The sequence below is a fragment of the Eubalaena glacialis genome, chromosome 15, assembly GCF_028564815.1.
Source record: "Eubalaena glacialis isolate mEubGla1 chromosome 15, mEubGla1.1.hap2.+ XY, whole genome shotgun sequence".
Lineage (NCBI taxonomy): Eukaryota > Metazoa > Chordata > Mammalia > Artiodactyla > Balaenidae > Eubalaena > Eubalaena glacialis.
This window is the reverse complement of record NC_083730.1, coordinates 78,645,864-78,669,058: the sequence shown is the minus strand read 5'-3', so window position 1 is coordinate 78,669,058 and position 23,195 is coordinate 78,645,864. Positions and strand designations below refer to the sequence as shown.

General features: G+C 50.3%; 1 protein-coding gene across 5 annotated transcripts in view; it reads left to right on the top strand.

Moving 5' to 3' along the window:
* The first annotated feature begins 283 nt into the window (after positions 1 to 283).
* Positions 284 to 23,195, top strand: part of TPCN1 (two pore segment channel 1) — a 64,307-nt gene continuing 41,395 nt past the window's right edge. For 3 of the 5 annotated variants that reach the window (XM_061169175.1, XM_061169174.1, XM_061169172.1), the window contains exons 1-2: positions 284 to 449; positions 2,908 to 3,144. In XM_061169175.1, the coding sequence (XP_061025158.1) occupies positions 3,079 to 3,144 (66 nt within the window). In that variant the 5' untranslated portion in view covers positions 284 to 449; positions 2,908 to 3,078. The remainder of the gene's footprint in view (positions 450 to 2,907; positions 3,145 to 23,195) is intronic. The other 2 variants (XM_061169176.1, XM_061169173.1) reach the window with 1 other exon arrangement.

The following is a 23,195-nucleotide window of genomic DNA, read 5'->3' as shown; positions in this document are numbered from 1 at the left end:
TCTCTCTAACCCTCCACCAATTGGAAGACTCGGGCCTCCCTCTGGGTTGGGCTGACCGAGTAAGGCGGGGAGAAACGGAAGAGAAAGGGGCGGAGCTTCTTCGTCCCGCCCCTTCCCAAGGAGGCAGTCAGGGAGTCCTGCATTAACAGCAGGCAAGAACTGGGGAAGGACGTAAGACTTGACCAATCACAGCTCACCATAACAGCCGAGGTAGCCAATAGGCAGCGGCGAAGGGAAAAAGGGGCGGGGCCGGTGGGGTGGAAGGGACAGTAGGCGGTGGATGGGAGAGCTGGCGCAGCTGCCGTGGTGGCAGCGGCTGAAGTGGCGGTGGCTGCGGCGGCTGCTGCAGCTGCAACAGCTCCGGGCTCGTGGCTTTGGCGGCGGCGCCGGAGGGCTGGGCTGCGCGGTGCGGACCCCGGCGCGCGGTCCGGGTTGCTGGGGCGGCGCATGTAAGAATTCAAGGGGTGTGAGGGTTGGCCTGATGGAGAGGGCAGGGGTCAAGGGTCAGGGGGCTCGGAGTGAGGGCATTGGAAAGTGGGAGGCGGGCAGGTAGGGCCAAGAGGGGCTGCGGGGAAGTCATCGCCGCTTTTCTCTCCCTCCAGCCCTGGTCGCGGGGACCCCAGCGTGGGGATCGCCCGGGGAAGCCCGGGGCGGGGAGAAGGGGCGCAAAGACTGGCACGTGGAGCAGGAGCCCGTACTCCTCTTCGTTACCCTCCTCCCTCGTCTGCTTGTCTCCCTGGCGCCCTCAGGCGACCCACCCCGCAAGAGCCTGCCTGCCCTCTTTCCCTAGGACCTGACCCTAGGGGTGACCCTTCCCTTCTGGCTCCTCAACAGAGGGAGAAGCACTGTGACCCTGGGCAAGTCCCTTCTCTCCTCTGGGCTTCACTTTTCCCTCTCTGTGAAATAATGGGTTTGAATTCAGGTGAGGGGACCGTCTGGGAAGAGATGAAGGGTAATGGTTAAGTGGGGAGGGTCCCTGAATTCAGACTGCCTGGGTTGAAATATGGACTCCATCACTTCCCTGCTGTTTATTTACAAGAAGCAGGTTAAGTTAACCCTGCTAAGCCTCAGTTTCCTCATCTGTGAAGTGGGGACATTAGCTAAGTAAGATTTCCTAACAGCAGCACTATTCACATTTTGAGCCACATATTTCTATGTTGTTGTGGGTCTCACCTGTGTATGGTAGGATGTTTCCGGGCATCCCTGGCCTCTACCTACTATTACCCCCTACTTGTGACAATCAGAAATGTCTCCATACATTGCTAATGTGTGTGTGTGGCAGGGGAATCACCCCGGCTGAGAGCCACAGAACTATTGCATGCATTGCAAGCAACCAGTCATATATTATACAGTTAAAATAAAAACCAGTAGCTATTTTGATAACAATGATACAATTAAAAAAGTTCTTCTTGATGAGTTGAGAAAGTTAATAGATTCTCCAGCCTTCAAAATAAATACGGGAGAGAATGACAAGATGTTAATAATTGTCAAAGCTGAGTGATCAACACAAGGAAGTTCATTTATATATTCTCTCTACGTTTGAGTGTGTTTGAAAATATCTGTGATAAAAAGTTAAGCCAAAAAGAAAAAAAATAAAACATATAATGCTTAAGACAGCCAAATGGTAACATCTCATTTGGAATTTCCTTTTCTGGCTTCCCACTACTGAGATTTAAAAGTGAAATTAATCCCCAGATCTGGAGGAAACTTAAAAAAAAAATCTCGCAGGAAGTTTGCTGGGCAGAGCGCTACAGGCTTAGCAGCAAAGAATGGTGCTCACTTTTACTGCCTAATTTTAAGATATTGACGCACAGGGGCCTGCCCTGGATTGTCCTGGTGATTCGTGAAGGAAGTAAATTGATGGGTTGCCATTCAGTGGGTTAGTTTGGAGGCAAACTTGATTGAGACCAGAATACGGCAGTTTGAGGAAGGAACCTGCTGCTGTTTTCAAGTTCAAAGGTCTGCTGTTAGATCTGCTGAGTGTTTGCTTTTCTTTTGGTCCTCCTCAGCGGAAATGGGAATGTTTATAAATAGGAACTGTAACAGGCTAGTTCTGACCGTTTTGAATTGGGAGTTCAGAATGAGTGTTTTTGCTGTGTGATTCCGGACATCACTTAAAAAAATATTCTAGTCTCTTCCCCTTCCTCCCCAAATACCTAAATCTAGGAGAATAATAAGAGTGATATGGGCAAATCTAGATGACCTGGCACACTAACTCTTTATAGGTCATTGGAGCTAAGTGCTGCCTAAATACCAGGGCTGGGACATGGAGGAATTGTAGTATGGTGGCTGGGAGCACAGGTCTGGAGTCAGATTGTGTAGTTCAAAGCTTGGCTTTCCAGCTGTGGGTTCTTGGACAAGTAAGTTACTTAACTTCTCTAAGCCTTAAGCGCCCCCCCCCCCCCCCCCCGTAATGGGGGATAATAATCCTACTTATCTATTACGAAGTTTCAATCAGCTTTACTTAAAAATTGCTAGAAGAGCCCCAGCATACAGTAAGCGCTCGCTGAGTATTAACTACTATTATTTGAATGGTTGTATATATATATATATTTTTAAGTCTTTAAAACCTCTGTGAAACTCACACACAAACAAAGGTTAAGAAGGGTAGAGGGGGAACATATTAGCCATAATCCCAATCTCCAAACATAATTACCCTTAACTTTTCAGTATTTAATCTTGCACAGAATTTTAGTGCTATTATACTGCAATACTCTTTTTTATTGAAATATAATTCACATTACTATAAGATTCATCATCTTACATCTTAAAGGGTACCATTCTGTGGTTTTTAGTATATTTGTAAGGTTCTGCAACCATCACCACTGTCTAATTCCCGAACATTTTCATCAGTAGTGGTTGTATTTTGATAATTGTCTTTTTTTTTTTTAATCCCCCAAACCCTAGAAGATGCCACTGATGGAGGAGTTTCTGAGAAGCACCTCTGGGCCAGTGGCTTTGAACTGGAGCTCAAAGCAGAGACTATTTAAAGCTCTGGACATCACATCCTGAGGGCTGTAGGAGAGGAGAACATGGCCGTGAGTTTAGATGACGACGTTCCCCTCATCCTGACCTTGGATGAGGGTGGCAGCACCCCACTGGCTCCCTCCAACGGCCTGGGCCAAGAGGATCTGCCCAGCAGAAGTAAGATGGTAGGGTGGGCTGGGGGAGGGGGTGCAGCTTTTCTGTTTCAGGGGGCGAGTTGTGGGCTTGGTGGTCTGATGGTAAATGCATGTACCTGAATGCCTGACCCGATGTTTGACTCCCAAGTTCTGACACAGAAACTACTGGGAGACTAATCCTGTGGGGTCCTAATCCTGCACCTTCAATTTAGGGGTGCTTTCCGGGACTAGCTTGCCCTGCTTCCCTCAGCGCCTCCCCTCTCTTGCACCTGTGGTACCCTGGTTTTGTTCATGGATGCTTGGTGGGGACCTCAGGCAAACCTTCTCCTTGGCTAGCTTCCCTGCCCCATTCCTTGTTAAAAAAAGAAACAGATTTCAACATTGGCCTCTGTCTGCCTGATCTTTGGCAGGAAAGTGGAGTTGACTGCTTCTCCCCACTGGCACTCAGTCCCTGTACTGCCCAGGACAAGGTGGAAGCGGGCAAGCATTTGTCGTGATCCATTGATTTGAGGGTTTGGGGTTTTGCTTTGTCTTCCTCTAAACCAAAGCCCAGCAGCACAAAGTGAACCCACGAGAGCTTGTGAGCTTTAAATTTTTTAGATTTTAAGTATGTTTCTGGCAGAATGAGAGGCCTTAAAAACCTTTCTTGTCCCGAAGCCATTTGCTTCGTTTGCTCAGACCTTGGGTCCAAGAGAGGCTTAAAATAACTTGCCTTTTATGGAGGGTCCTAAGATGTCAGGGGCTAGTGCTTTAGGGTCTCCTTAGCAGATGGAAATTCTACCCACAAGCCATACTGCTGAGCCAGGGGTATTGCTTGGGTCCAGGGAAAGATAAGCCTGGCTCTCCCATCTCCTTTGTCCAGAGAGAACACAGTTGGCTTGCAGGGAGCTTAACAGCCTCCCCTTGGAAGTGGTGAAGGACAGCATTGTTCCCGTGGATGGGAGTGCAGTGGGAGGCCTGGCTCCCTCTAAACTGGCCTCTCTTTGCTTTAGCGTGTTCACCCATCCGGAGTGGCAGAGCTGGGCGATCGAGGAAGGTTAGAAAGTAGACCAGATTTTTCCCTAAGTGCCATTCAGGACCAAGAAATCAGTGGCTGTGATTTCAGGCCCACTTCTTAAATACCCTAGAGTTGGCAAGCTAAGTGTCAGGCTCTTTCTTACCTGTTATCCTAACTAAGATCGTTTTTGCAAGGTAGACAGTATTATCCCTATTTTACGGAGGAGAAAACTGTGAGTCAGAGAGGTTGAGGAACTTGCCTGATGTCACACAGCCAAGCAAGCGGTTGAGCAGAGATTTGAACCCAGGACTGACCCCAAAGTTCCTTCCCCTCCTCTTCTTCCCTTTTTCCTCCTCCCCCCCTCCTCCCTCTCCTTTTCCTTCTTCACAAGCCCTTAATGAGTGTGAGTGCTGGTCCTTAGCATTTACATATATTATTTCATCATATAACCTCAAGGTGGAGTTACTGTTATTATCCATATTTACTGGGGAAGCAAAGCCTCAGAGAGGTTAAGTAACTTGTCCAAGGTCACACAGCTAGCAAGCAGCAGTGTCTCTCTGATCTTCCCTCTAATGCCACCATGTAAGGTGCTTTGGGGAAAGGGATGTAAATGAATGTGACATTGTCTCAGCTTCAGAGTAGGATACCCCCTAGTGAGGGGAGCGGTTAAGTCCATCGCCAGTGAGGGAATGGACTGGAGGGAGGGTGGTTGACATGCAGAGGGTATGGATCATTCTGGAAATAGCCAGGCTCAAGGTTCTAAATTGGACTCCTGATCATTGTCGTGGGTGCCACTTTTAAGTCCTCGCACAGTATCAGAGTTGATGACAGGCTGTCCAGCTCTCCTGAAGGATCAAAGTGGGAAGAACAGCCTAGTTCTTTGTCAAGATCAGGTTTTGAAATGATGACGGTGCTTGATGATTGGGAAATAGGCCAAGTAGACAATAAAACTAACCTTGGATAGGCCGCTAGTAAGGCCATTCATTTCTTGGCGAAGTCGGTGGCTCATTTTAGTTCATTTAAGAAAAACAAAATAAATAACTGATGGGGTCCAGGGAAACTGTGCTTTCTTCGAAGTGCACTAGTGCCTCAGTTTCCTATCTCATCCTCTTCCTGCGATATTTGCTAAAATCTCTAAGAACTAATGGTTATAACCCACCAAGCCTGGCTAGGAAAAACAGTAGTGCCTCTTAGAGGAAAGGAGAGATTTCAGAGGAGGCCTGCCTGCTCCATCTCCTCTGTATGGGCCTTTCTTATTTCATGCTTGGATTTTGGCATTGACTTTCTTCCCAAGGTACCCCATGCCCGCTTCTTTGAGCAGTCCGTCTAAAACACAAATCTGACCTGGTATGGGCGTACCTTGTTTTACTGCACTTCACAGATACTGCGTTTTTTACAAATCGAAGGTTTGTGGCAACCCTGCATCGAACAAGTCTCTCAGCACCAGTTTTCCCAACAGCATTTGCTCACTTCCTGTCTCGGTGTCCCATTTTGGTAATTCTTGCAATATTTCAAACCCTCTACTAGCGAAAAGATTATGATTCACTGAAGGCTCAGACGATGGTTAGCATTTTTTTTTTTTTAATAAATTTATTTATTTTATTTATTTACTTTTGGCTGCGTTGGGTCTTCGTTGCTGCGCGCGGGCTTTCTCTAGTTGTGGTGAGCAGAGGCTACTCTTCATTGCGGTGCGCGGGCTTCTCATTGCAGTGGCTTCTCTTGTTGCAGAGCACGGGCTCTAGACGCGCACGGGCTTCAGTAGTTGTGGCACGTGGGCTTCAGTAGTTGTGGCTCGCGGGCTCTAGAGCGCAGGCTCAGTAGTTGTGGCGCGCGGGCTTAGTTGCTCCGCAGCATGTGGGATCTTCCCAGACCAGGGCTCGAACCCATGTCCCCTGCATTGGCAGGCAGATTCTTAACCACTATGCTACCAGGGGAGTCCCATGGTTAGCATTTTTTAGCAACAAAGTATTTTTTCATTAAGGTATGTGCATTGTTTTTTAGCATAATGCTATTGCACACTTAATAGACTACAGTATAGTGTAGACATAACTTTTATATGCACTGGGAAACCAAAAACTTCATGTGACTCACTTTATTGCGATATTCATTTGATTGCAGTGGTCTGGAACTGGACCCGCAATATCTCTGAGGTCTGCCTTTCATTTCCCCAGCTCGCTGCCCCCAGGACCTTCCTGTCCCTTACAGGATGACGACCAAGCTCCTTAGCCAGCATATGTGTGTTCTAGTGCCTTCTTGCCTGACCAGTCCCATTTCCTGCTTTAACCCACAATTCTAGTTCTCTGAATCCCCGGTACATTCTTAAACCTCTCCGCCTTGCTGGTAACTGTCTGGCATGCTTTCCCCAGGCTCTTGTTTACTCATGAGCTTCAGTTCTGTCTTGACAATCCTGCTGATAATCCCATCTCTTTGAAGCCTTCACTGAACCTCCTGTTCTCGATGGGGCTAATTACTCACCCTTTTCTGCTTTGGTATCTGGTCTAGGCTTCCATTATTATGGCTACTTACTGTGTGGAAATGACTTCTTTAACCATCTGATCACCTCCAAGGCCCCAAGTGTTCATTCATCTGTGCATCACCTAGCTTGATGCCTACCGTATGCAGGCACTCAACAAGTCATGGTCCAAATAAACCTAGTTGGGTCTCTGAGGCCTGGTAGCTCATGGGAGGGGCTGTCTGAGGGCCCAGTCAGAGGTGGGCAACAGGCCCTCCTGCCTCTGTTCACCAGTGGTTGGAGTCTCATCACTCCCAGCACAGCTGATTGTCCTGGGGGCTGCCATCGTTGCCCCCCGGTCTGTGGCTGATAGAAACCCTTGAGGTGTTAAGGCGTTGGCAGTATGCAGACAGAAGGGAAGAGAAAAAAAGTTTTTATAAAAACAAAATCCTTGAAAAATAACATTTCTCTAAAGAAAACTAAATGCAGGGTACTTAATAATAGTCTTTAAAAAGTGAGAAAGTTTCTGTTATCATTTTTATAAATAAAACATACAAGTTCCAATTTAAAAAAACGAAAAAAGAATGTAGACAGAGGCCTTCATCAGAATTGGCAGCTATGTGGGCACCACCGCCACTGAGAACTAAGCCAGCTCTCTGAGGGTGTGTGCCTTGATTGAGCCTGGGCCTCCGCCCTGACCCAGCAGCTGTCACTGGTGCCTTCCTCTGGCTATGTACCACACACTCCCTGTCTTAGTGTGCTCGGGCTGCCATGACAAAATTCCACAGAAGGGGGCGGGGGGGGGTACTTCAGCAATGGAAATGTATTGTCTCACAGTTCTGGAGGCTGGAAGTCCAAGATCAAGGTGTCAGCAGGGTTGGTTTGTCTTAGGCCTCTCTCCTTGGCTCTTGGACAGTTGCCTTCTCACTGTGTCCTCAGCTTGTGTGTCTCTGTCCTAATCTCTTATAAAGATACCAGTCCTATTGGATTAGGGCTCACCCATAAGACCTCATTTTACCTTAATTACCTCTTTAAAGGCTCTGTCTCTGAATACAGTCACATTCTGAGGCCCTGGGGGTTGGGACTTCAACATAGAAATTTTAGGGGGACACAATTCAGCCCATAACACTCCTGCCCTTTCCTTAGATGCGGTCCCCAGGAATCTGGCTGTGCCACCTGTGCCCTTTGACCCTATGCTAGGGATGATCAATGCTGGGGAATTATCCCTAAAGGAAACTGGAGGGTTTGGATTTTTTTTTTCCTTATATGGGAAAGGATGGATTTTATCCAGGACTCAGACATCTCTGGGCTATAAGAGTAGCTGCTGAAATGCTAATGAATGACTCACAGGCAGGGGATGTCAGGTTGATAAAGGAGGCAGGTATGAGCAAAGGTATTTAAAGCATGGAATTAGGAATAACCTTGAAAATAGTGGGGTTGGCGTTTGACAGTGCAGTTTAGAGATAGCCCGCTGTCTGCATTGCGCATCAGTCAGCGGTCTGGATCATCTCTAAACCATAGAGCCTGAATGTTGTGGGCAATACGAGGGATTTTCCAGGGGAATTCTGGTCACACTCAGCTTTTGCCTTCTCACTGCCTTTAAACCCAACAGCTGCCTAAGATGGGCCTGTACTATCGGCCTTTTCTGGGTGATAAAAGGATTGTGGGCAAGGCGGTGGCTGAGGCTTGAGCAGGGCACTTTGTCTCATGCACTACCTTGGTGCTGGTGGTTCATGGCTTTCTGGTGACAGGCCATGCAGGGATAAGGCCTAAGGTGATAGAGCAGAGGACCCCCTCTCACTCCTTTGCCCCGATGCCTAATGTATCATCAGGAGTTAACCTGGGACCCAGTACAAGGTGGAGGGCCACTGCCCATTTGCAGGGGCCAACACATGGCAGGCACCCTGGCTCCTTTTCCAGAGTTTTCCTGCAGGCAGAGCCAGCTGGCACCTGTCTCAGTCAAGGTGGGCCAGAGCTGTTGGCCTCAGGGCAGATGTAGCCAACACGAGCTGGGATAGAGCAGTGGGGCTGTATTCCCAGGGGTGACCAACCCCAAGGTAGGTGCTCCATCACAGAAATCTGTGTCTGTTGTTCCTTCTGTGACCAAGCTTCCCCAGCATACTTGCCAAACGATAAAGCAAGCCCAAGGACTTGGGTAGCTTTTGTCACTGGTGATACCCTGGGTGGTGGAATGGTTAAGCATTCGGGGTCTGGAGTCAAGCTGCAGGCTTCCAGTCCTAGCTGAGTATGGAACTTAGCATCTCTAAGCCTCAGCCTCCTCATCTGTAGGGTGGGATCATGATAGTATCTTCCAGTAGAGTTATCGTGGGGATTTAGTGAGATCACGTGTGTGATGCCCATGGTAAGTGCTCAGCCAGTCACAGGCGTTATTGTCATGACCAGAGACTAGGCTTCTTCTTTGGAAGATCATAGTGCATGAGCGGGGGTGCTGAACCCAGGCCAAGATCTGAATCCTTTTTTGGCCCACTCCTGGCACAGCAGGTGGTCACCGCCAAGCTGGGAAGCAAAAGCAGCATGGCAACTGGAGACCGAACAGCAGTTAGACTTTCACAGCTTCCCAGGGAGCTTGGGCATTTGACTCCGCCGGAGTTGGTCCCCTGGCTTTCCTAGGGCCTCGCCAAGGCAGAATGCCTGTGTCACCAGGCCGGCGGAGGCACCAGTTAAAATGAGCAAGCATCCGGCCTGCTGGGTTCCAGCCTCGTAACCCACACTTGAAGCCTTTCACTTCCTCCACCCTCTGAGTCTTCATGGGGGGATCCTGTCTGTTGCCTCAGGGCCCCCGCCATGAAATGCCATCTCTCCCCTCCGCACGCCGAAAGCTACCGTGTCAAAATGGCAGTTGTGGCAGCTGGGCGCAGGCTGGAGCGGCTGCCGAACTGCTCTTTACCCATCGCCTTAGGGGGTCCAAGTTCCCATTTGCTCCAGGAGCGCTCCGTGAGGCAGAACACTCAACTTCTCAGCCTCCGAGTCAGGGAGGGAACGTGGGAGGGCTCTGACGGCCCCTGGCTGCAGTGCCCGCCCCCGGGGCTGCCTTGCGGATCACAGCACGGTGGCCCTGGAAGGAAACCCAGAGGAGGCACCAAGCGATCAAGCTCCTGGGAGGGACATTGGTCCCAAGACCACCCCCATCCCACCTTCATGCTCAGGGAGTCCACAGGGCTCCCTTTGCTGGGTGACTTCCCTGATTTGGACATTTCCTGACTCTCTCCCTTCTCTCCCCATCAGTCCAAGCTGAGTAAGGTCATTCACAATAAAAATAATGGCTCGGGACTTCCCTGGTGGTGCAGTGGTTGAGAATCCACCTGCCAGTGCAAGGCACATGGGTTCGATCCCTGGTCCGGGAAGATTCCCACATGCCGCGGAGCAACTAAGCCCGTGTGCCACAACTACTGAGCCTGCGCTCTAGAGCCCACGAGCCACAACTGCTGAAGCCTGGGCGCCTAGAGCCCGTGCTCTACAATAAGAGAGCCACCGCAATGAGAAGCCCACGCACTGCAACCAAGAGTAGCCCCCACTCGCCACAACTAGAGAAAGCCTGCACGCAGCAACGAAGACCCAATGCAGTCAAAAATAATAATAATAATAATAATAATAATAATAATGGCTCATGGGTATTGAGCCCCTATCACGTGCCAGGCAGTGTCTGAAAGCACTTTACATGTGCCATCTCAGTCATTGGGTCCTCCTAGCAGATCTGTGTGGTCGGTTCAGCATCTGCATCTGACGGAAGAGGAAACTGACACTCTGAGAGGTTGAAACTTACCCAGGGTCACACAGCCAGGAAGTGTTGGCCGCAGCATTGGAACCCAGGTCTTGTGATTCGGGAACTCAGGTTCTGAGCTGATGTGCTGCACTCCAGGAAGTAAAGCTTTGTGAAAGAGGTAGAACTTTAGGCCAGAGTTTCTTTTCCAAAAGGAAGTTGGTTTCTACGATATCTTTACCTTCATCTCTTTTTTTTTCAGTTAAACTTTTATTTCCTGCAAGGCATGTTATTCTCAATTGGAGCTCCATACCTGGAACTCCCTTTCGTGTTATAAAAACAGCAAAACTTACGGGGGTTTCATTGTACACGTGGTATCGGGTCATCACTGAGAAACTAGAAAAGATGGGCAAGTGAAAAAACAACAGACCACAAAGGACAGCCACGACTTCATGCCGCTTTCTCCTCAGTGTACGCCCTTTTCTAACGCACAGGCATTTGGCTAAATTTTACATCATGGTGGCTGGAACAAGACAGTTTGGGCTGAAAATGGGAACTCATAGAAGTCAAGATTTGGGAAAGGAAGGGCAAAAAAGGACCAGGCTTGGAGCAGGGCACGAGACTCAAAAGGCCAGCTGGGGTGGCCGAGGAGGGCCACCCCCCGAGGTCACTGGTTCCCAGGGGCAGGTGACCCCCTATCATCACTTGCCTGGAGGGTATCCCTGGACAGGAGAACTGATTCAGGCCATCAGTGCTGGGGTTGCCTTTTGCACTGGTGACCCCCTTTGCTGTGTTTGCTTTTTGTTGGAGGTACTTATCTACTCATAAAAACGTATGGCTCTTTCTCTACTCAAAGCACTTGTGAGGCTGTGGTTCAGCCGAAGTGACCGTGTAGGAAGTGCCTGAGCACGTGGCTGCCCTGGGCCCGGGGGGGGTGCCTGGGACACGCTGGGGAGCGCACGTGCTGTCTCTGGTGGGCTGGCTGATACTTCCCTCTGGCCATCCGTTACCATGTAGGCTAACGGGCTGCTTGTGACTACATTTTCCAGTGTTTCCAGAAAAATCAAAACCTATGCTTTTCATCGGAAGCCTCCTTCTGACTTTTAGATATCAGCAACCGTTTCACATTTCTCAAACAGCCAGCTGAGTAAAATCTAGTCAGCGGCTGCCACTTTACGACATAGAACCTACCCGTTCAGCCTTTGTTTTCTGTTCAGAACGAACTCCTTCAAAATAAGGAAACAGTACAGAACCAACGGACGTGCTCTCCATGGCCTCGGAGAGGTTCTTCACCTTTGGATGCCGTTCCATGAGATTCAGAACTGGCTGGGGGAACTTGTCTCTGCCTCTGCGTGCTTCACCTAAAGAAAGACCAGATTTCGGGACTTCCCTGGCGGTCCAGCGGGTTAAGACTCCGTGCTTCCACCGCAGGGGGCGCGGGTTCGATCCCTGGTCGAGCCAGGCCGGGCAGGTGAGGTGGGAGGACAGAGCAGGTGGGCGCATCTCCCGGGATCCCCTTCATCTTTCCTTTCTGTTTATTCCTTGCTTCCTCTGGGTTGCAATTCACCTGATACTCTCTCTGCGGGAGTTCCCGTTGCTCCTTCTTTCTTATCTGCATCCAACTTTACGACTGTCTTCTCTTTTTTTTTTAAAGATTTATTTTATTATTTATTTATTTATTTATGGCTTTGTCAGGTCTTAGTTGCGCACGCGGGCTCTTCGTTGCAACACGCAGCCTCTCTCGTTGAGGCGTGCAAGCTCCGTAGTTGTGGCACGCGGGCTTAGTTGCCCCGCGGCATGTGGGATCCCAGTTCCCTGACCAGGGATCGAACCCGCGTCCCCTGCATTGGCAGGCGGATTCTTTACCACTGGACCACCGGGGAAGTCCCTCTTCTCTTTTCTTAGCTATTTGATCATGGGACTCTTTTTTTTTTTTGGCTTTGACTTTGAGATGTGTAATAAAGATTCAAGTGGGCATTAGAAGTTTAAAAATAAGTAATAGTTTAATAGCTAGTCGTCTTCTAATTCTTTTTTTTCTTGAATCGTTGTCATCTTGTCAACTGAAAAGCTAAGTAGAGTTTTTCAACTGGCCAGCATGGATTTCTTCAGAGCTTAGAACCGCTGTTGCGGAGGTCACAGAAACGTAGCAGATCTAGTTATGGCTCGTGAAGGATTTACGGTCTGGCTGGCAATAAGACAGACGAGTATATGACGTGCTACTTTTGTGGCTTTTATTGTAACCGTGGAAGGATTTAGAGGAGGAGAGAGTAAGGATGGGCAGGGGAGGTGGAAGCGCTTTCCCAAGGAGGTGAAATATTGGGGCAGGAGATGGAGTCAGTCTGCTTGATTTGGGGAGGGAGCACATCAGGAAAGGCTTTAGAGAGATTAAGCTTGATTGTGCTCAGTGTTTAAAGAGCAGACGAACAGGAAGCAGGAAGTGGAAGCTGGAAGTGAAAGACCATCTCAAGGAAAGGAACAGGGGAGCAGAGGTGTAGAAGAGTCGGAGTGGACGGGTGCGTGTGGTTGGCGCTTTGACTGGTGGGCGGGGAGGAGAGATCGGATCCAGATCTTGGGGGGTCTCTGCCTCCAGGGCCGTGCTGAGGAGTGGGACTTCATCCTGGGGGTGATGCAGAAGTCCCAGAGTCCTTTAAGCAGGGGAGTGACACGGTCACATTTCGGGGGAGCATCTGCAAATTCACTCAGGCTGCCCTGCAAAGAGTGGTTGGAAATGGGTGGCAAGACCAGGTGGCAGGGGGGTGGCCTAGGCACATGATTGGACCTGTTTTGTTCGGCCTGAATGGTATTTTAAGCAGGTATTATGCTTGTTCACAGCAAGAGGGCTCAGCACCTGCCGTCTCACACACCCCAGCTTCCCACATTTGCTACCTGCCTGGTGCCTGCAGGCATTTGAGTTTGTAGCCCTGGCAGTAAATTCTGATAGGACGGCACCATGGCAGGAGTTGAGAGCACAAAGGACAATGAAGGCTCAACTGAGGGAGTAGATCAGCCTATGGGCAGGTGGAGTTTTTGTTTTTGTTTTTTTTTGGCTACATGGGGTCTTCGTTGCTGCGCACGGGCTTTCTCTAGTTGCTGTGCGCGGACTTCTCATTGTGACTTCTCTTGTTGCGGAGCACGGGCTCTAGGCATGTGGCCTTCAGTAGCTGCGGCACGTGGGCTCAGTAGTTGTGGCTCGTGGGCTCTAGAGTGCAGGCCCAGTGCTTGAGGCGCACGGGCTTAGCTGCTCCGCGGCATGTGGGATCTTCCTGGACCAGGGCTCGAACCCATGTCCCCTGCATTGGCAGGCGGATTCTCAACCACTGTGCCACCAGGGAAGTCCCAGGTGGAGTTTTAGGCACAGGTGGGAGTTGGGGATGCTGGGGACAGGACCGAATGCCTGGGCAGAGGGAAAGGGGGGGTACGAGCCTCCCCATGCAGGCCAGAGATGAGAGCGCTGGGGCAGATGGGGTCTGGGGCGTGGTTAAGAGCACACGACGAGTTTGAGTCTAGCCCTGCCATTTGCTGCCGTGGGACCTTGGGTGCTTGACATAACGTCTCTTAGCTTCGGTTTCCTCATCCGTAAAAGGAAACTAATACCAATACTACCTTAGAGGGCTGTCCCAAGGTTGAACCAAGACAGCGTACCTCAAACAGGCACATGGCCTGGCTTATAGCAGAAGGAGCACTGGGGGAATGTTAGCCGTTTTCATTAGGGCAGGGGTCAGAGCAGGTAGACCTATTTTATGGAGAGCCTGGAATGCTGACAGCATTTTATTTATTATTTTTTTCTTCAAAAAAATTTTTTTTTAATTTTTGGCCGTGCCACGCAGCTTGCGGGATCTTAGTTCCCCTACCAGGGCTCAAACCCGGGCCCGTGGCAATGAAAGTGCCGAGTCCTAACTACTGGACCACCAGGGAATTCCCCAGACAGCAGTTTAGAGTTGGTGGAATAACCAGAAAGTGATGTGATGAGAACGTTTCTTCCAGCTGACTTCTTTCCAACTCCGGAGGCCGTCTCTATCCACCGTGATAGACCTTAGAGACCTGCCTTAGAGACCCTGGGGTGGGTCAGTCCTGAATAGGGATGGCATTTTGCTCTGGAGATTGGGAGGTAGGTGGAGAGGAAACTCCCAGCATGTCCTATAGTGGCAGGAGTCAGACTGGGCATCTTTTTTTTTTTTAATTAATTAATTTTATTTTTTATTTATTTTTGGTTGTGTTGAGTCCTTGTTGCTGCACATGGGCTTTCTCTAGTTGCAGCGAGTGGGCTTCTCATTGTGGTGGCTTCTCGTTGGGAGCACAGGCTCTAGAGCGCAGGCTCAGTAGTTGTGGCATGCGGGCTCAGTAGTTGTGGTGCACGGGCTTAGTTGCTCCGTAACATGTGGGATCTTCCCGGACCAGGGATTGAACTGGTGTCCGCTGCGTTGGCAGACGGATTCTTAACCACTGCGCCACCAGGGAAGTCCCAGACTGGGCATTTTTCTCTTTCTTTCTGTCTCTTGAAGCTCAGTGCAGTTCTTGCCTCACCCTAGGCACTCAGGAAACATCTGGACAATATGGAACCCGTGAGTCCTTTCATGAGTTCACCTGGCTTGGGATATATGTGTAGGAGGGTGTGTCTCAGATTAGTAACGTCAGGAGCTGTATCTGGCAAGGAGAAAGTAATTAGTGAAAGAAAAGCAGAGATTGGAGTGAATATGCTCTGCTGCCAAGCTCTTAGGATCAGAAAGGGCCTATTCTCCCAATTTAAAAAGGCACGGCTTCTAACTGTATCCAGCAGGTAAGTTTCTGCTTTGTTCCAGTGCACTGACACAGCCCTCTAAACAATCCATCCTGCTAGAGAGTTGATCAGGAAGTTCTCAATCTGCTCAGCCAGGAAGCGTAGATCTAACTCTCTCTATCCTCTTTCATGATAATTCCTGGATGGCTGGTATTTCCATTCAGTGGAGAAAAGGAGGGTTGAATTCTGTTCTCATAACCACCCTCCGTGGACTGAGGAATTGTCATCTTGGATTACAACTGGGGTGTTTGGATGACAAATTAAAAATATTTTTTTTTTAGATCTCTTTCTCTGTGTATTTTAGCTATAGCACAAACAAGCGCATGATACGGTAGCAGCATCTTTTTTTTTTTTTTAAAGGCATGAGTTTGGGGCTTTGTTTTTCCCTGGAAGACTCAATTATGTTTGGGGAGTCTCCTAGGTGAACGTTTGGTGACTTCAGCCTGCATTTGGAACAACACTAGCAAATATCTCCCATGAATGCTCTGTGGGCTCCACCCCTGCACCCTGGCCCAACAATGAATCCAGGAGCTACAAATCAGAGCATCCTTTATGCTACCATAAAGTAGAAGTCTTCCCCAGAGCCATTCTTGCTACTCTTTCATTGGAGGCAGCAAGCACTATTACAACTGATTGCAGTTGGAAACACTGTGTACAGTCATGTTAACATAAGTGGTTGCTCCTACGAGCCCTTGTGAAGTAACAGTATTTATCCCCATTTTTCAGATGTGCAGTTCGAGGGGTGGGGAGGGAAGTGACCTGCACAGGCGACAGTGGAGCTGTGGGCCTTGTTCATCGTCAGTGTTGGTGGGCTGCTGTGTGCCCAGCACACCCCTGGGGAAGGCAGCTTTGTGGGTCCCTCTTGCTCTCGGATCGCAGACCTGCCACCTCTGTTTTCAGGCCTCGCCCAGAGGGAACATTTCTCCATCCAAGCTCTAGTGGCTTTGAAACTTTCATTAACTTCAGAGTATAGATAAGGAAACCATAAACTCAGACCCGTTCACTTGGTGAGGGTTAGGCCAAGTTCTTGGATGAAATGAAAATGAAGACCTTGAATGCCAAGGCCTCTGATCCACCCTCCCAGCCTGGCCCCCCATCCACGTGGCAGTGGCCCCAGCACTTTCCAGGCCATGAGAAATTCCACCTCAGTTATACCCCTGGCTGATGGGCCTTCATTCTTTCACTACCCCTCCCAGAAATCAGAACCAATAAGCAAAAGTCTTAAACGTAGGGCTGTTCATACCATCTCATTTACTTATTTATTTTTTGGCTGTGCCACGTGGCGTGCGAGATCTTAGTTCCCTGACCAGGGATCGAACCCGTGCCCCCTGCAATGGGAGCACGGAGCCTTAACCGCTGGACTGCCAGGGAAGTCCCGTATCATCTCATTTATTTAACAGTCACATAATCTCATGTTTTTTTCATTTGAACCACTTTCACTACCAAACCTTCCCGTGGGCTGCCGTCTCTTGTTTCTGATCTATCCCCACTTCATATTTCTTCAGCCGAAGATCTTGTCCTCTGTTTCCACGGAGGCTTCCCTAACCGTCCCTAACCGGTTAGGGTAGCGGCTGCACTTCTACACCTTCGCATCCCCTGAACACACTGCGCGGAGGCCCGCTTGCTCCCTAGCACCTGCATGTGACAGATTTGATTAATGTCTCATGTGCTGAATCAGGGTTTGCTTTGTGCCTGAGCAGGTGCTATTGTTTTGGGTCCCGATGTGCCTCTTTCTGGGAGCACAAGTTTTTGCAAAGTCACGGACCACATCTTTTCTGCACACACCCAAGACACTTAATAACAGACTCCCATGAAGTAACATATCTGGGAGTGAGTCACTAGGTTCCCAAAACAGCCAGGGTCCCAAGTGACTCTGTTTGTCACAGCCTAACCAGCCCCTGGAACCATCTGGGGTGACCAGGAGACTCATTCACGTGTGATCAGGTCAGAAATAGTCCGGGCGGGGCCTGGCCCCTGCTTCCCCTAGGAGCAGCCTACTTTGGGGATGTCTTTGGTCTCTGCTTTTGGAGTTCTCCGGGGTCCACACGTCTCATAATTGCCGTGTCAGCCCGGGGTGGTGTGGTCCCACCTTCCCTCACATCTGAGCTCGCCCCTCCACCACCCCGCCACTCGTAGGTCACCTCTGCCTCTTGTTAATCTCTCTTTTTGTTAGACTGGGATTTTATTTATTTGTTTTTTCTTATTCTTTGAGCTCTTGCTGGAAATCAGCTCGGGCAGAGTGACCGTGCTCGGCGCTGGCTAAAGGCTTGGAGCCACTCCAGGCTGCCGGATGCGTTGGCTTTCACTTGTGGGTGGTCGTCGACAAGTGTGACGCCTTTTCTCTGTGGCACCCCAGGGTCCCCTCTTCTTGCCGGCTCGGCTGTTCGCACTTGGCTGGCCTGCCTTTTTGTTGTGAATGGCGGTTTTTACTGCGCACCCTGGAGCCTGTCTGGTCACCTCGATGGGGCTCAGACTTTCTCAGCTGCAGAGCCTGCTCAGCCTTCAGGCCAGTTGACCGGTTTGCTTTTGCTGCATGTTTTGTGCTGTTTCCTTTTGGAGCTCAGACACTGTCCCAGGGTGGGCAGGGGCTCCCAAGTCTGGAGACGGGGATAGCTTGGGAGAATCTCAGGTTGTTAGAAATGTGTGTGTGTCGGGCGAGTGATCATACATGCTGATGATGTAGTGTGTTCTGACATTTCTTCAGAGTCTCTTGGTCTATAGCAAAGGATGGGGTTGAATTTCCAGTGTCATCTCTCAGCAGCCGTGCAAACTTGAAGGAGGAGCTAAGCTTCGGTTTCTCCCTGAGTTTCACTTTCTTCATCTGTAAAATGGGGAGGAGAACATCTCCATTCAGGGTTGACATAAAGATTAAACGGGAAATTCCATATAACGTCTCCCGGTACCACCTCAGTAAGTGGAAACTCTAACTAATAGTAAAGTATCAGGGTTTCATTTTCAACCAAGTAGCAATGACTCCCTTTCTTGAGCCTCTGAGTAGATAATCTAAGGACTCTCTGCGTTGAGGACTTGAGCTTGCCCTTCCTTTTATTAAATTCTTCCTCTTAAGGAATGTTAGTTGGGTTTTGGATTTTCTTAGGGATCCCGTGGTGGCAAATGGGGGAACCATATGTTAATTTCCTTGATCATCCAGGTGCACTGCAGAGACAATTCAACTGAAGTAGCCCCACCTCCTGCCCACCCTTTAGGATGGCTTTTTGGTTTCCATTGTATTTTTCTTTATTCACAATGCCTCTTTTGCGCTCTCTTCCCCACTCGACAGAAAGGGAACCTTTCTGTAGACTTCCTCCTGACATGTCACTCCCCCAAGGGACCTGTGCCTCCCGGCCATCTTACCCCCTGTTGCTGCTCTTCTGAGTATAGCCACCAGCTCACAGGAGATCCAGATGCTGGGCTGTGGCCAGTGTTCATGGGAGCCAGGTCCAGTCAGTCCCCCAGGCGCTCCCAGGTAGGGGCTAGAGCAGACCTCTGATCAGTAGCCCACGTGGAGGACGAATCTCATAGCCAGACTTGTTCCTCTGAGCACCACTTATCCGCTGACCCCCTGCAGAGGCCCAGGGAGCGCCAGTGTGCAGTGAAAAATGCCTTTGTCTCCATTTGCTGTTATACTGCTCCCGTCCCCATCCCTGTGCGTTTCACAATTAGCATCTCCAGTGCTTCCAAGTGAATACAGGACAGATGTTCACACAGGTGCTGCACTCTTCACTGGGTAAACAGAGTGGAGTTTGCATGTTTTTCTGTGTGTGTGTGTGTGTGTGTGTGTGTGAAAAGTAGGCCTTTGAGATGGATGTAGTGTTTACAGATGTTTTCTCAAAGCATCCGATGCCCTTTTGCACATGGTTAGGTGCTCAATAAATACTTTGTGATGAGTTATTAGTGGGAATAAAAGCCTTTTGTTTCATAAAAAACCCAGGGGCCCGGGAGCAGGAACTACAATTCCAAGTCAAGCCTTGAAATTCACAGACTAAAGAAGATGGAAATCATTTCCAGCCTCACCAAGAAATTATCTGCCAGCATCTGGCAAACCCCTTCTTCTCTCTCTGCCTTGGCAGAGGGTGGTGGTGGGTTGTGTAGCAGTGGCGAGACATGGTTCTTCACGTGCAGGGTGGTCAGGACAGTCAGACAGTGGAGATGACCCCAGCGGCTCCTGGCAAGTTAAGTGCTCTGTAAACATGAGCTCACCATGGCTCCTCCAGGGAAAGGACCTTGCCCTTTTGCCTGTGCAGAACATAGATGGGATGACGGTATAACCGAGAATGCCCTCCTGGCCTGCGTTTTCCGATTGGCACACCTGGCCCAGCTGCTCTGCTGGTGAAACCCAGCAGCTCAAGTCCAGTCTCCTTAACATGGCTTACAGCCCACCCGCTGCTCCTGCCTCACAAAAGAGTCAGGGTGCTGGGCTCAAACCCCAGCCTGGCCCCTTTCTTGCTCTGTGGCCTTGGGCAAATCACTTAGCCTCTCTGGGCCTTAGTGTCCCCTTCTGGAAACTGGAGATATTAATCATCTCTAGTTCATGGGGCTTTTTATACTTAAAAGAATTAACAAACGTAAAGCACTGAGTGTGAGCTGTTATTCTTGTTCTCATTCCCACACATCAGCCTTACCTCTGGCTTCAGAATTACTGAACCCTCTGCAGTTTCCCAGACATCGCCTGCTATTTGCTTCTCTGTGCTTTATGCATGACCTTCCTGTTTCTGGAATGTACCCCTCACCCCATCCCCATCCCCCTTTTGAACACCTTTTCATCCCTCATCCTTTCAAAGCCAGCACGGATATCGCCCCTGAATCCCTCTCTGCCTCTTTCCTCCAGCCCCCGTGGATGGTAGTTGTCATCACATCCTTTTCTAGGCTGTTGTAACTAACAAGTGCCTTTAATGCACCAGAATCACATCCCTTCTTTTGCCTCCTGATTGTGAACTCCGTGAGGGCAAAGTTCATGGTTTTACTTTTTCAAATCCAACACCTAACCCAATGCCTGGTATACAGTAGGTGCTGAGTAAATGTCTCCTCAAATGAAACCATATTTGTTTGCGTCTAGAAGGTCAACCTTTTAAAAACTTTCCCCTCCCCTTTTCTCCCCCAAATAACCACATGATTTATTAAGACTAGAGACTTGCTCTCAAGGTCACATTTGCAACCTCAGGGTGTGAGTTCCCTATGTGGCCAGTTTGAGGGTGGGCCCCTGGGACAGCAGTTGCTACTCTAAATTACCAAGAGATGCTTATTTTCCGGGCCCCTCCCAAGAGTCTGTTGTTTCTGATCTTCACCCCTCCTGCCTTTCCGTACATCTCCTCTGTTTATAGCTGCTGCTCTCAACTTTCTACCCAGTTCAAGTCCCTTCCATGGCTGGCCTTGTGTATCTGCAGGGAATCCCTCTGGATTTGGCCACTTACGTCCCTGTCAGCTGGCCAGAAACAGAGTTGGAGGTGGCACAGGGCGTTATCCTGGCTACTTCCAAACCAGTACTCCTCCTTCTAGAACAGTGCTTGACCCAGTACCGGCCTGGGTGAGCCTTTCATCTTTCCTTTCCTCCTCTGGCTTAAGCCTTTGGCAGGACAGGTTTTGGGCTTGAGGCCAGCGATTCAACTGGGAGGGCTGCACGCCAGCTCTCGCCTTTGTGGAGGTTAGTCTATCTGCCCCGGGGTTCTGCCTGGGTTTACAGCCTTTCCTAACGTGGGTTGATGACACGGGTCTACCTCCCAGGCCATCTTGCAATCAGTCATCAGCAGAGATGTCTCGAGCAGAAGGAAATGTGCGCTCTGCTTTCTTTCGGTGTAGTGTCTTTTGCCTGATTTTTATCTGGGGGCCTTTAAAGAGCCAGCCGGCACAGAAGCAGGGCAGCGACGCCGTGCCTGGAAAACTCATCAGCGTCACTCTGGTTTATTTTCCTCTCCCCTTCAAGCTTTTTCCCATGGAGTGGGGCTCTCAGCGACAACTGGCAAACGGTTGGGTGATTGCTCGTTGTCACTCTGGTGGGCACTGGTGTCCGGAGGGCTCCAAGTGCTTTGTGGGTATTCGCATTTGTTTCTCAGATGCCCAGGTGCACAGTTGGCACCAGTCCTGGTTAATGGATGAAGAAACTGAGGCTCTGGGGATCAAGATCGTGAACCAAGGGCTGGGAGGGGCACAGCTGGGAGCGAATTTGGGTGTTCAGGGCTACGTTATGTCTTGAAGAGGATGTGCGGGATGTGTGTGTGTGTGAATGCATAAGGTTGTGTATGTGTAAGAGAATGAGAATGAAAAGGAGGGAGGGTTGAATGGGGTGGGGTCCTCAGTATAAACCTGCCCAAGAACAGTCACTGCCTTGCAGTCTTTCCGATCAGAACTACCTCCCACGAGGAGCTCATATGCCTTTTATCCAAAGCAACCTCTTGCCCAGGCCCCAAAGGAAGGCCGCAGTGATTTACCCAGCCCCAGTGGACCCTGCGCTCGCTGGATGGGGGGGTGGGTCACAGAAGCCCTCCTCACCTGCCCGTTCTTTCCCTCTCCTCCCTGGCTCCGCTTTCTAGCCGGCATATGGAAATTGTTTCTATTTACCCAGTGCCACCAGGATGCTGCTGCACGCTGTGCTCCAGCGAACGGAAATCTTGGATTCCCCACAGGGTCGTTTCAGAGGCTGCATGCAAAGCAGCCAGCTGTTTTGCAGGGAGCGTCTGGGCCCTGTTACATCAGCTTGGAGGAAACGTTACCATCTGTGCAAACAGGTCATCCTGTCCTCTGTGTGGGGAACTTCTCTCCTACTTGGAGGCAGTTCTTTTGTTGTTGTTGTTGTTTTGTATTCCAGTGCCTGTCAGTTCAGCAGTTTCTTTCTGTTCCTTCTCCTCTATGTTCACCTCCCTGGGCTGACTGCCAGGAGGCAGGGAGGGCAGTTAAGGGATTGGTGAGGCATAAATCTTTAGTGGCGAAGGTCGGCGGGCCTGAAAAGGCTGCAGGCTGGTTTCACAGGAGAGTTCTCTGCCCAGGGCACCCGAAGTGCAGAACACAGTGTTTCTCTTTGGGGGTTGGGGTGGGGGGGGACTTGCCCCAGAGGCGCCAAATGGGATCTTCCTGGTTGCCAAGAATGTTCCTGGTCAGCTTCCTCTGGCCCTTCTCCTGCGAGCGGAGAAGCTGGTTTGCTGTGGGAGCCACAAGACTGCCGCTCCCACCCTCCTGCGCTGCTGTGTGTCTTTTTTTCCCTCCTTCTTCCCTCCCATTTCCGGGCCAGCTGCCTCCCAGGAAAGACGGAAATGCAGAGGTGAGGGCCAGCCATCATGTTCCTGGACGAGGCAGCGGAGGGCCAGCTCCCCGACAGCCCTGTCGTGAGGTCATCCTGTCTCCTCCAGCTGGGCCCTTGCGGTACGCCTTGACCTTGCCTTTCCAGCTCGTCTGGAGACACCCACCCTGCTCTGGGCGAGTACGGTGCCAAAGTCAGAGGTCGAACATGTTGATTCTTACGTGGTCTCTGACAACCGCTGGTGTGAGGGCTGGTCCCTGATCACAGGAGGGGGCTGGACCTGGGCTGCTGTGTGAGAGCCCTCCAGACCGCCTTGTTGTCCAGACTCCCTGTGTGTCCTGAAAGTTGCATCATCAACTTTTACCTGGAGACCTGGGGGCCGCTGTTTCTCCCAGCAAGTGCAGATTTGGCCCAGGTGGGTAGGAGTAGGCCAGTGGCTTACTCTCTTTGATTTGTGTCACAGCTGTGCACCAGCAATTACACAGTGGCAGACAGTGGGCGTCACACCACTGTCCACATTACTCTAGTGAGGGATGAGTGACCATTGTTTGCGGTGGGGAAAGCTCTAGACGGGGAGCCAGGAGGCCCGGGTGCTAGAGCTGGCTCTCTGATGGATCAGCCCTGTTACACAGGCACACCTCCCCTCCCTGGCCTCAGTTTCCCATCTCTAAGGGATGGGCATTCAATTAAGTGGTCTCTGTGATCCATTCCAGACCTGACCATCATCCTTTCTAAGACCCCAGACCTGACACTCATCGTTTCTAAGATGAGCAGCAGAAAGTACTCAAGCCCACGCAGGGAAGCCCCATAGCCCATAGAGCACGCTGAACCCTGCTCTGTGGTTTAGCGTGGGGACTCTCAGCACAGAACCTGCTGACCTTCTAAATGTGTGAGA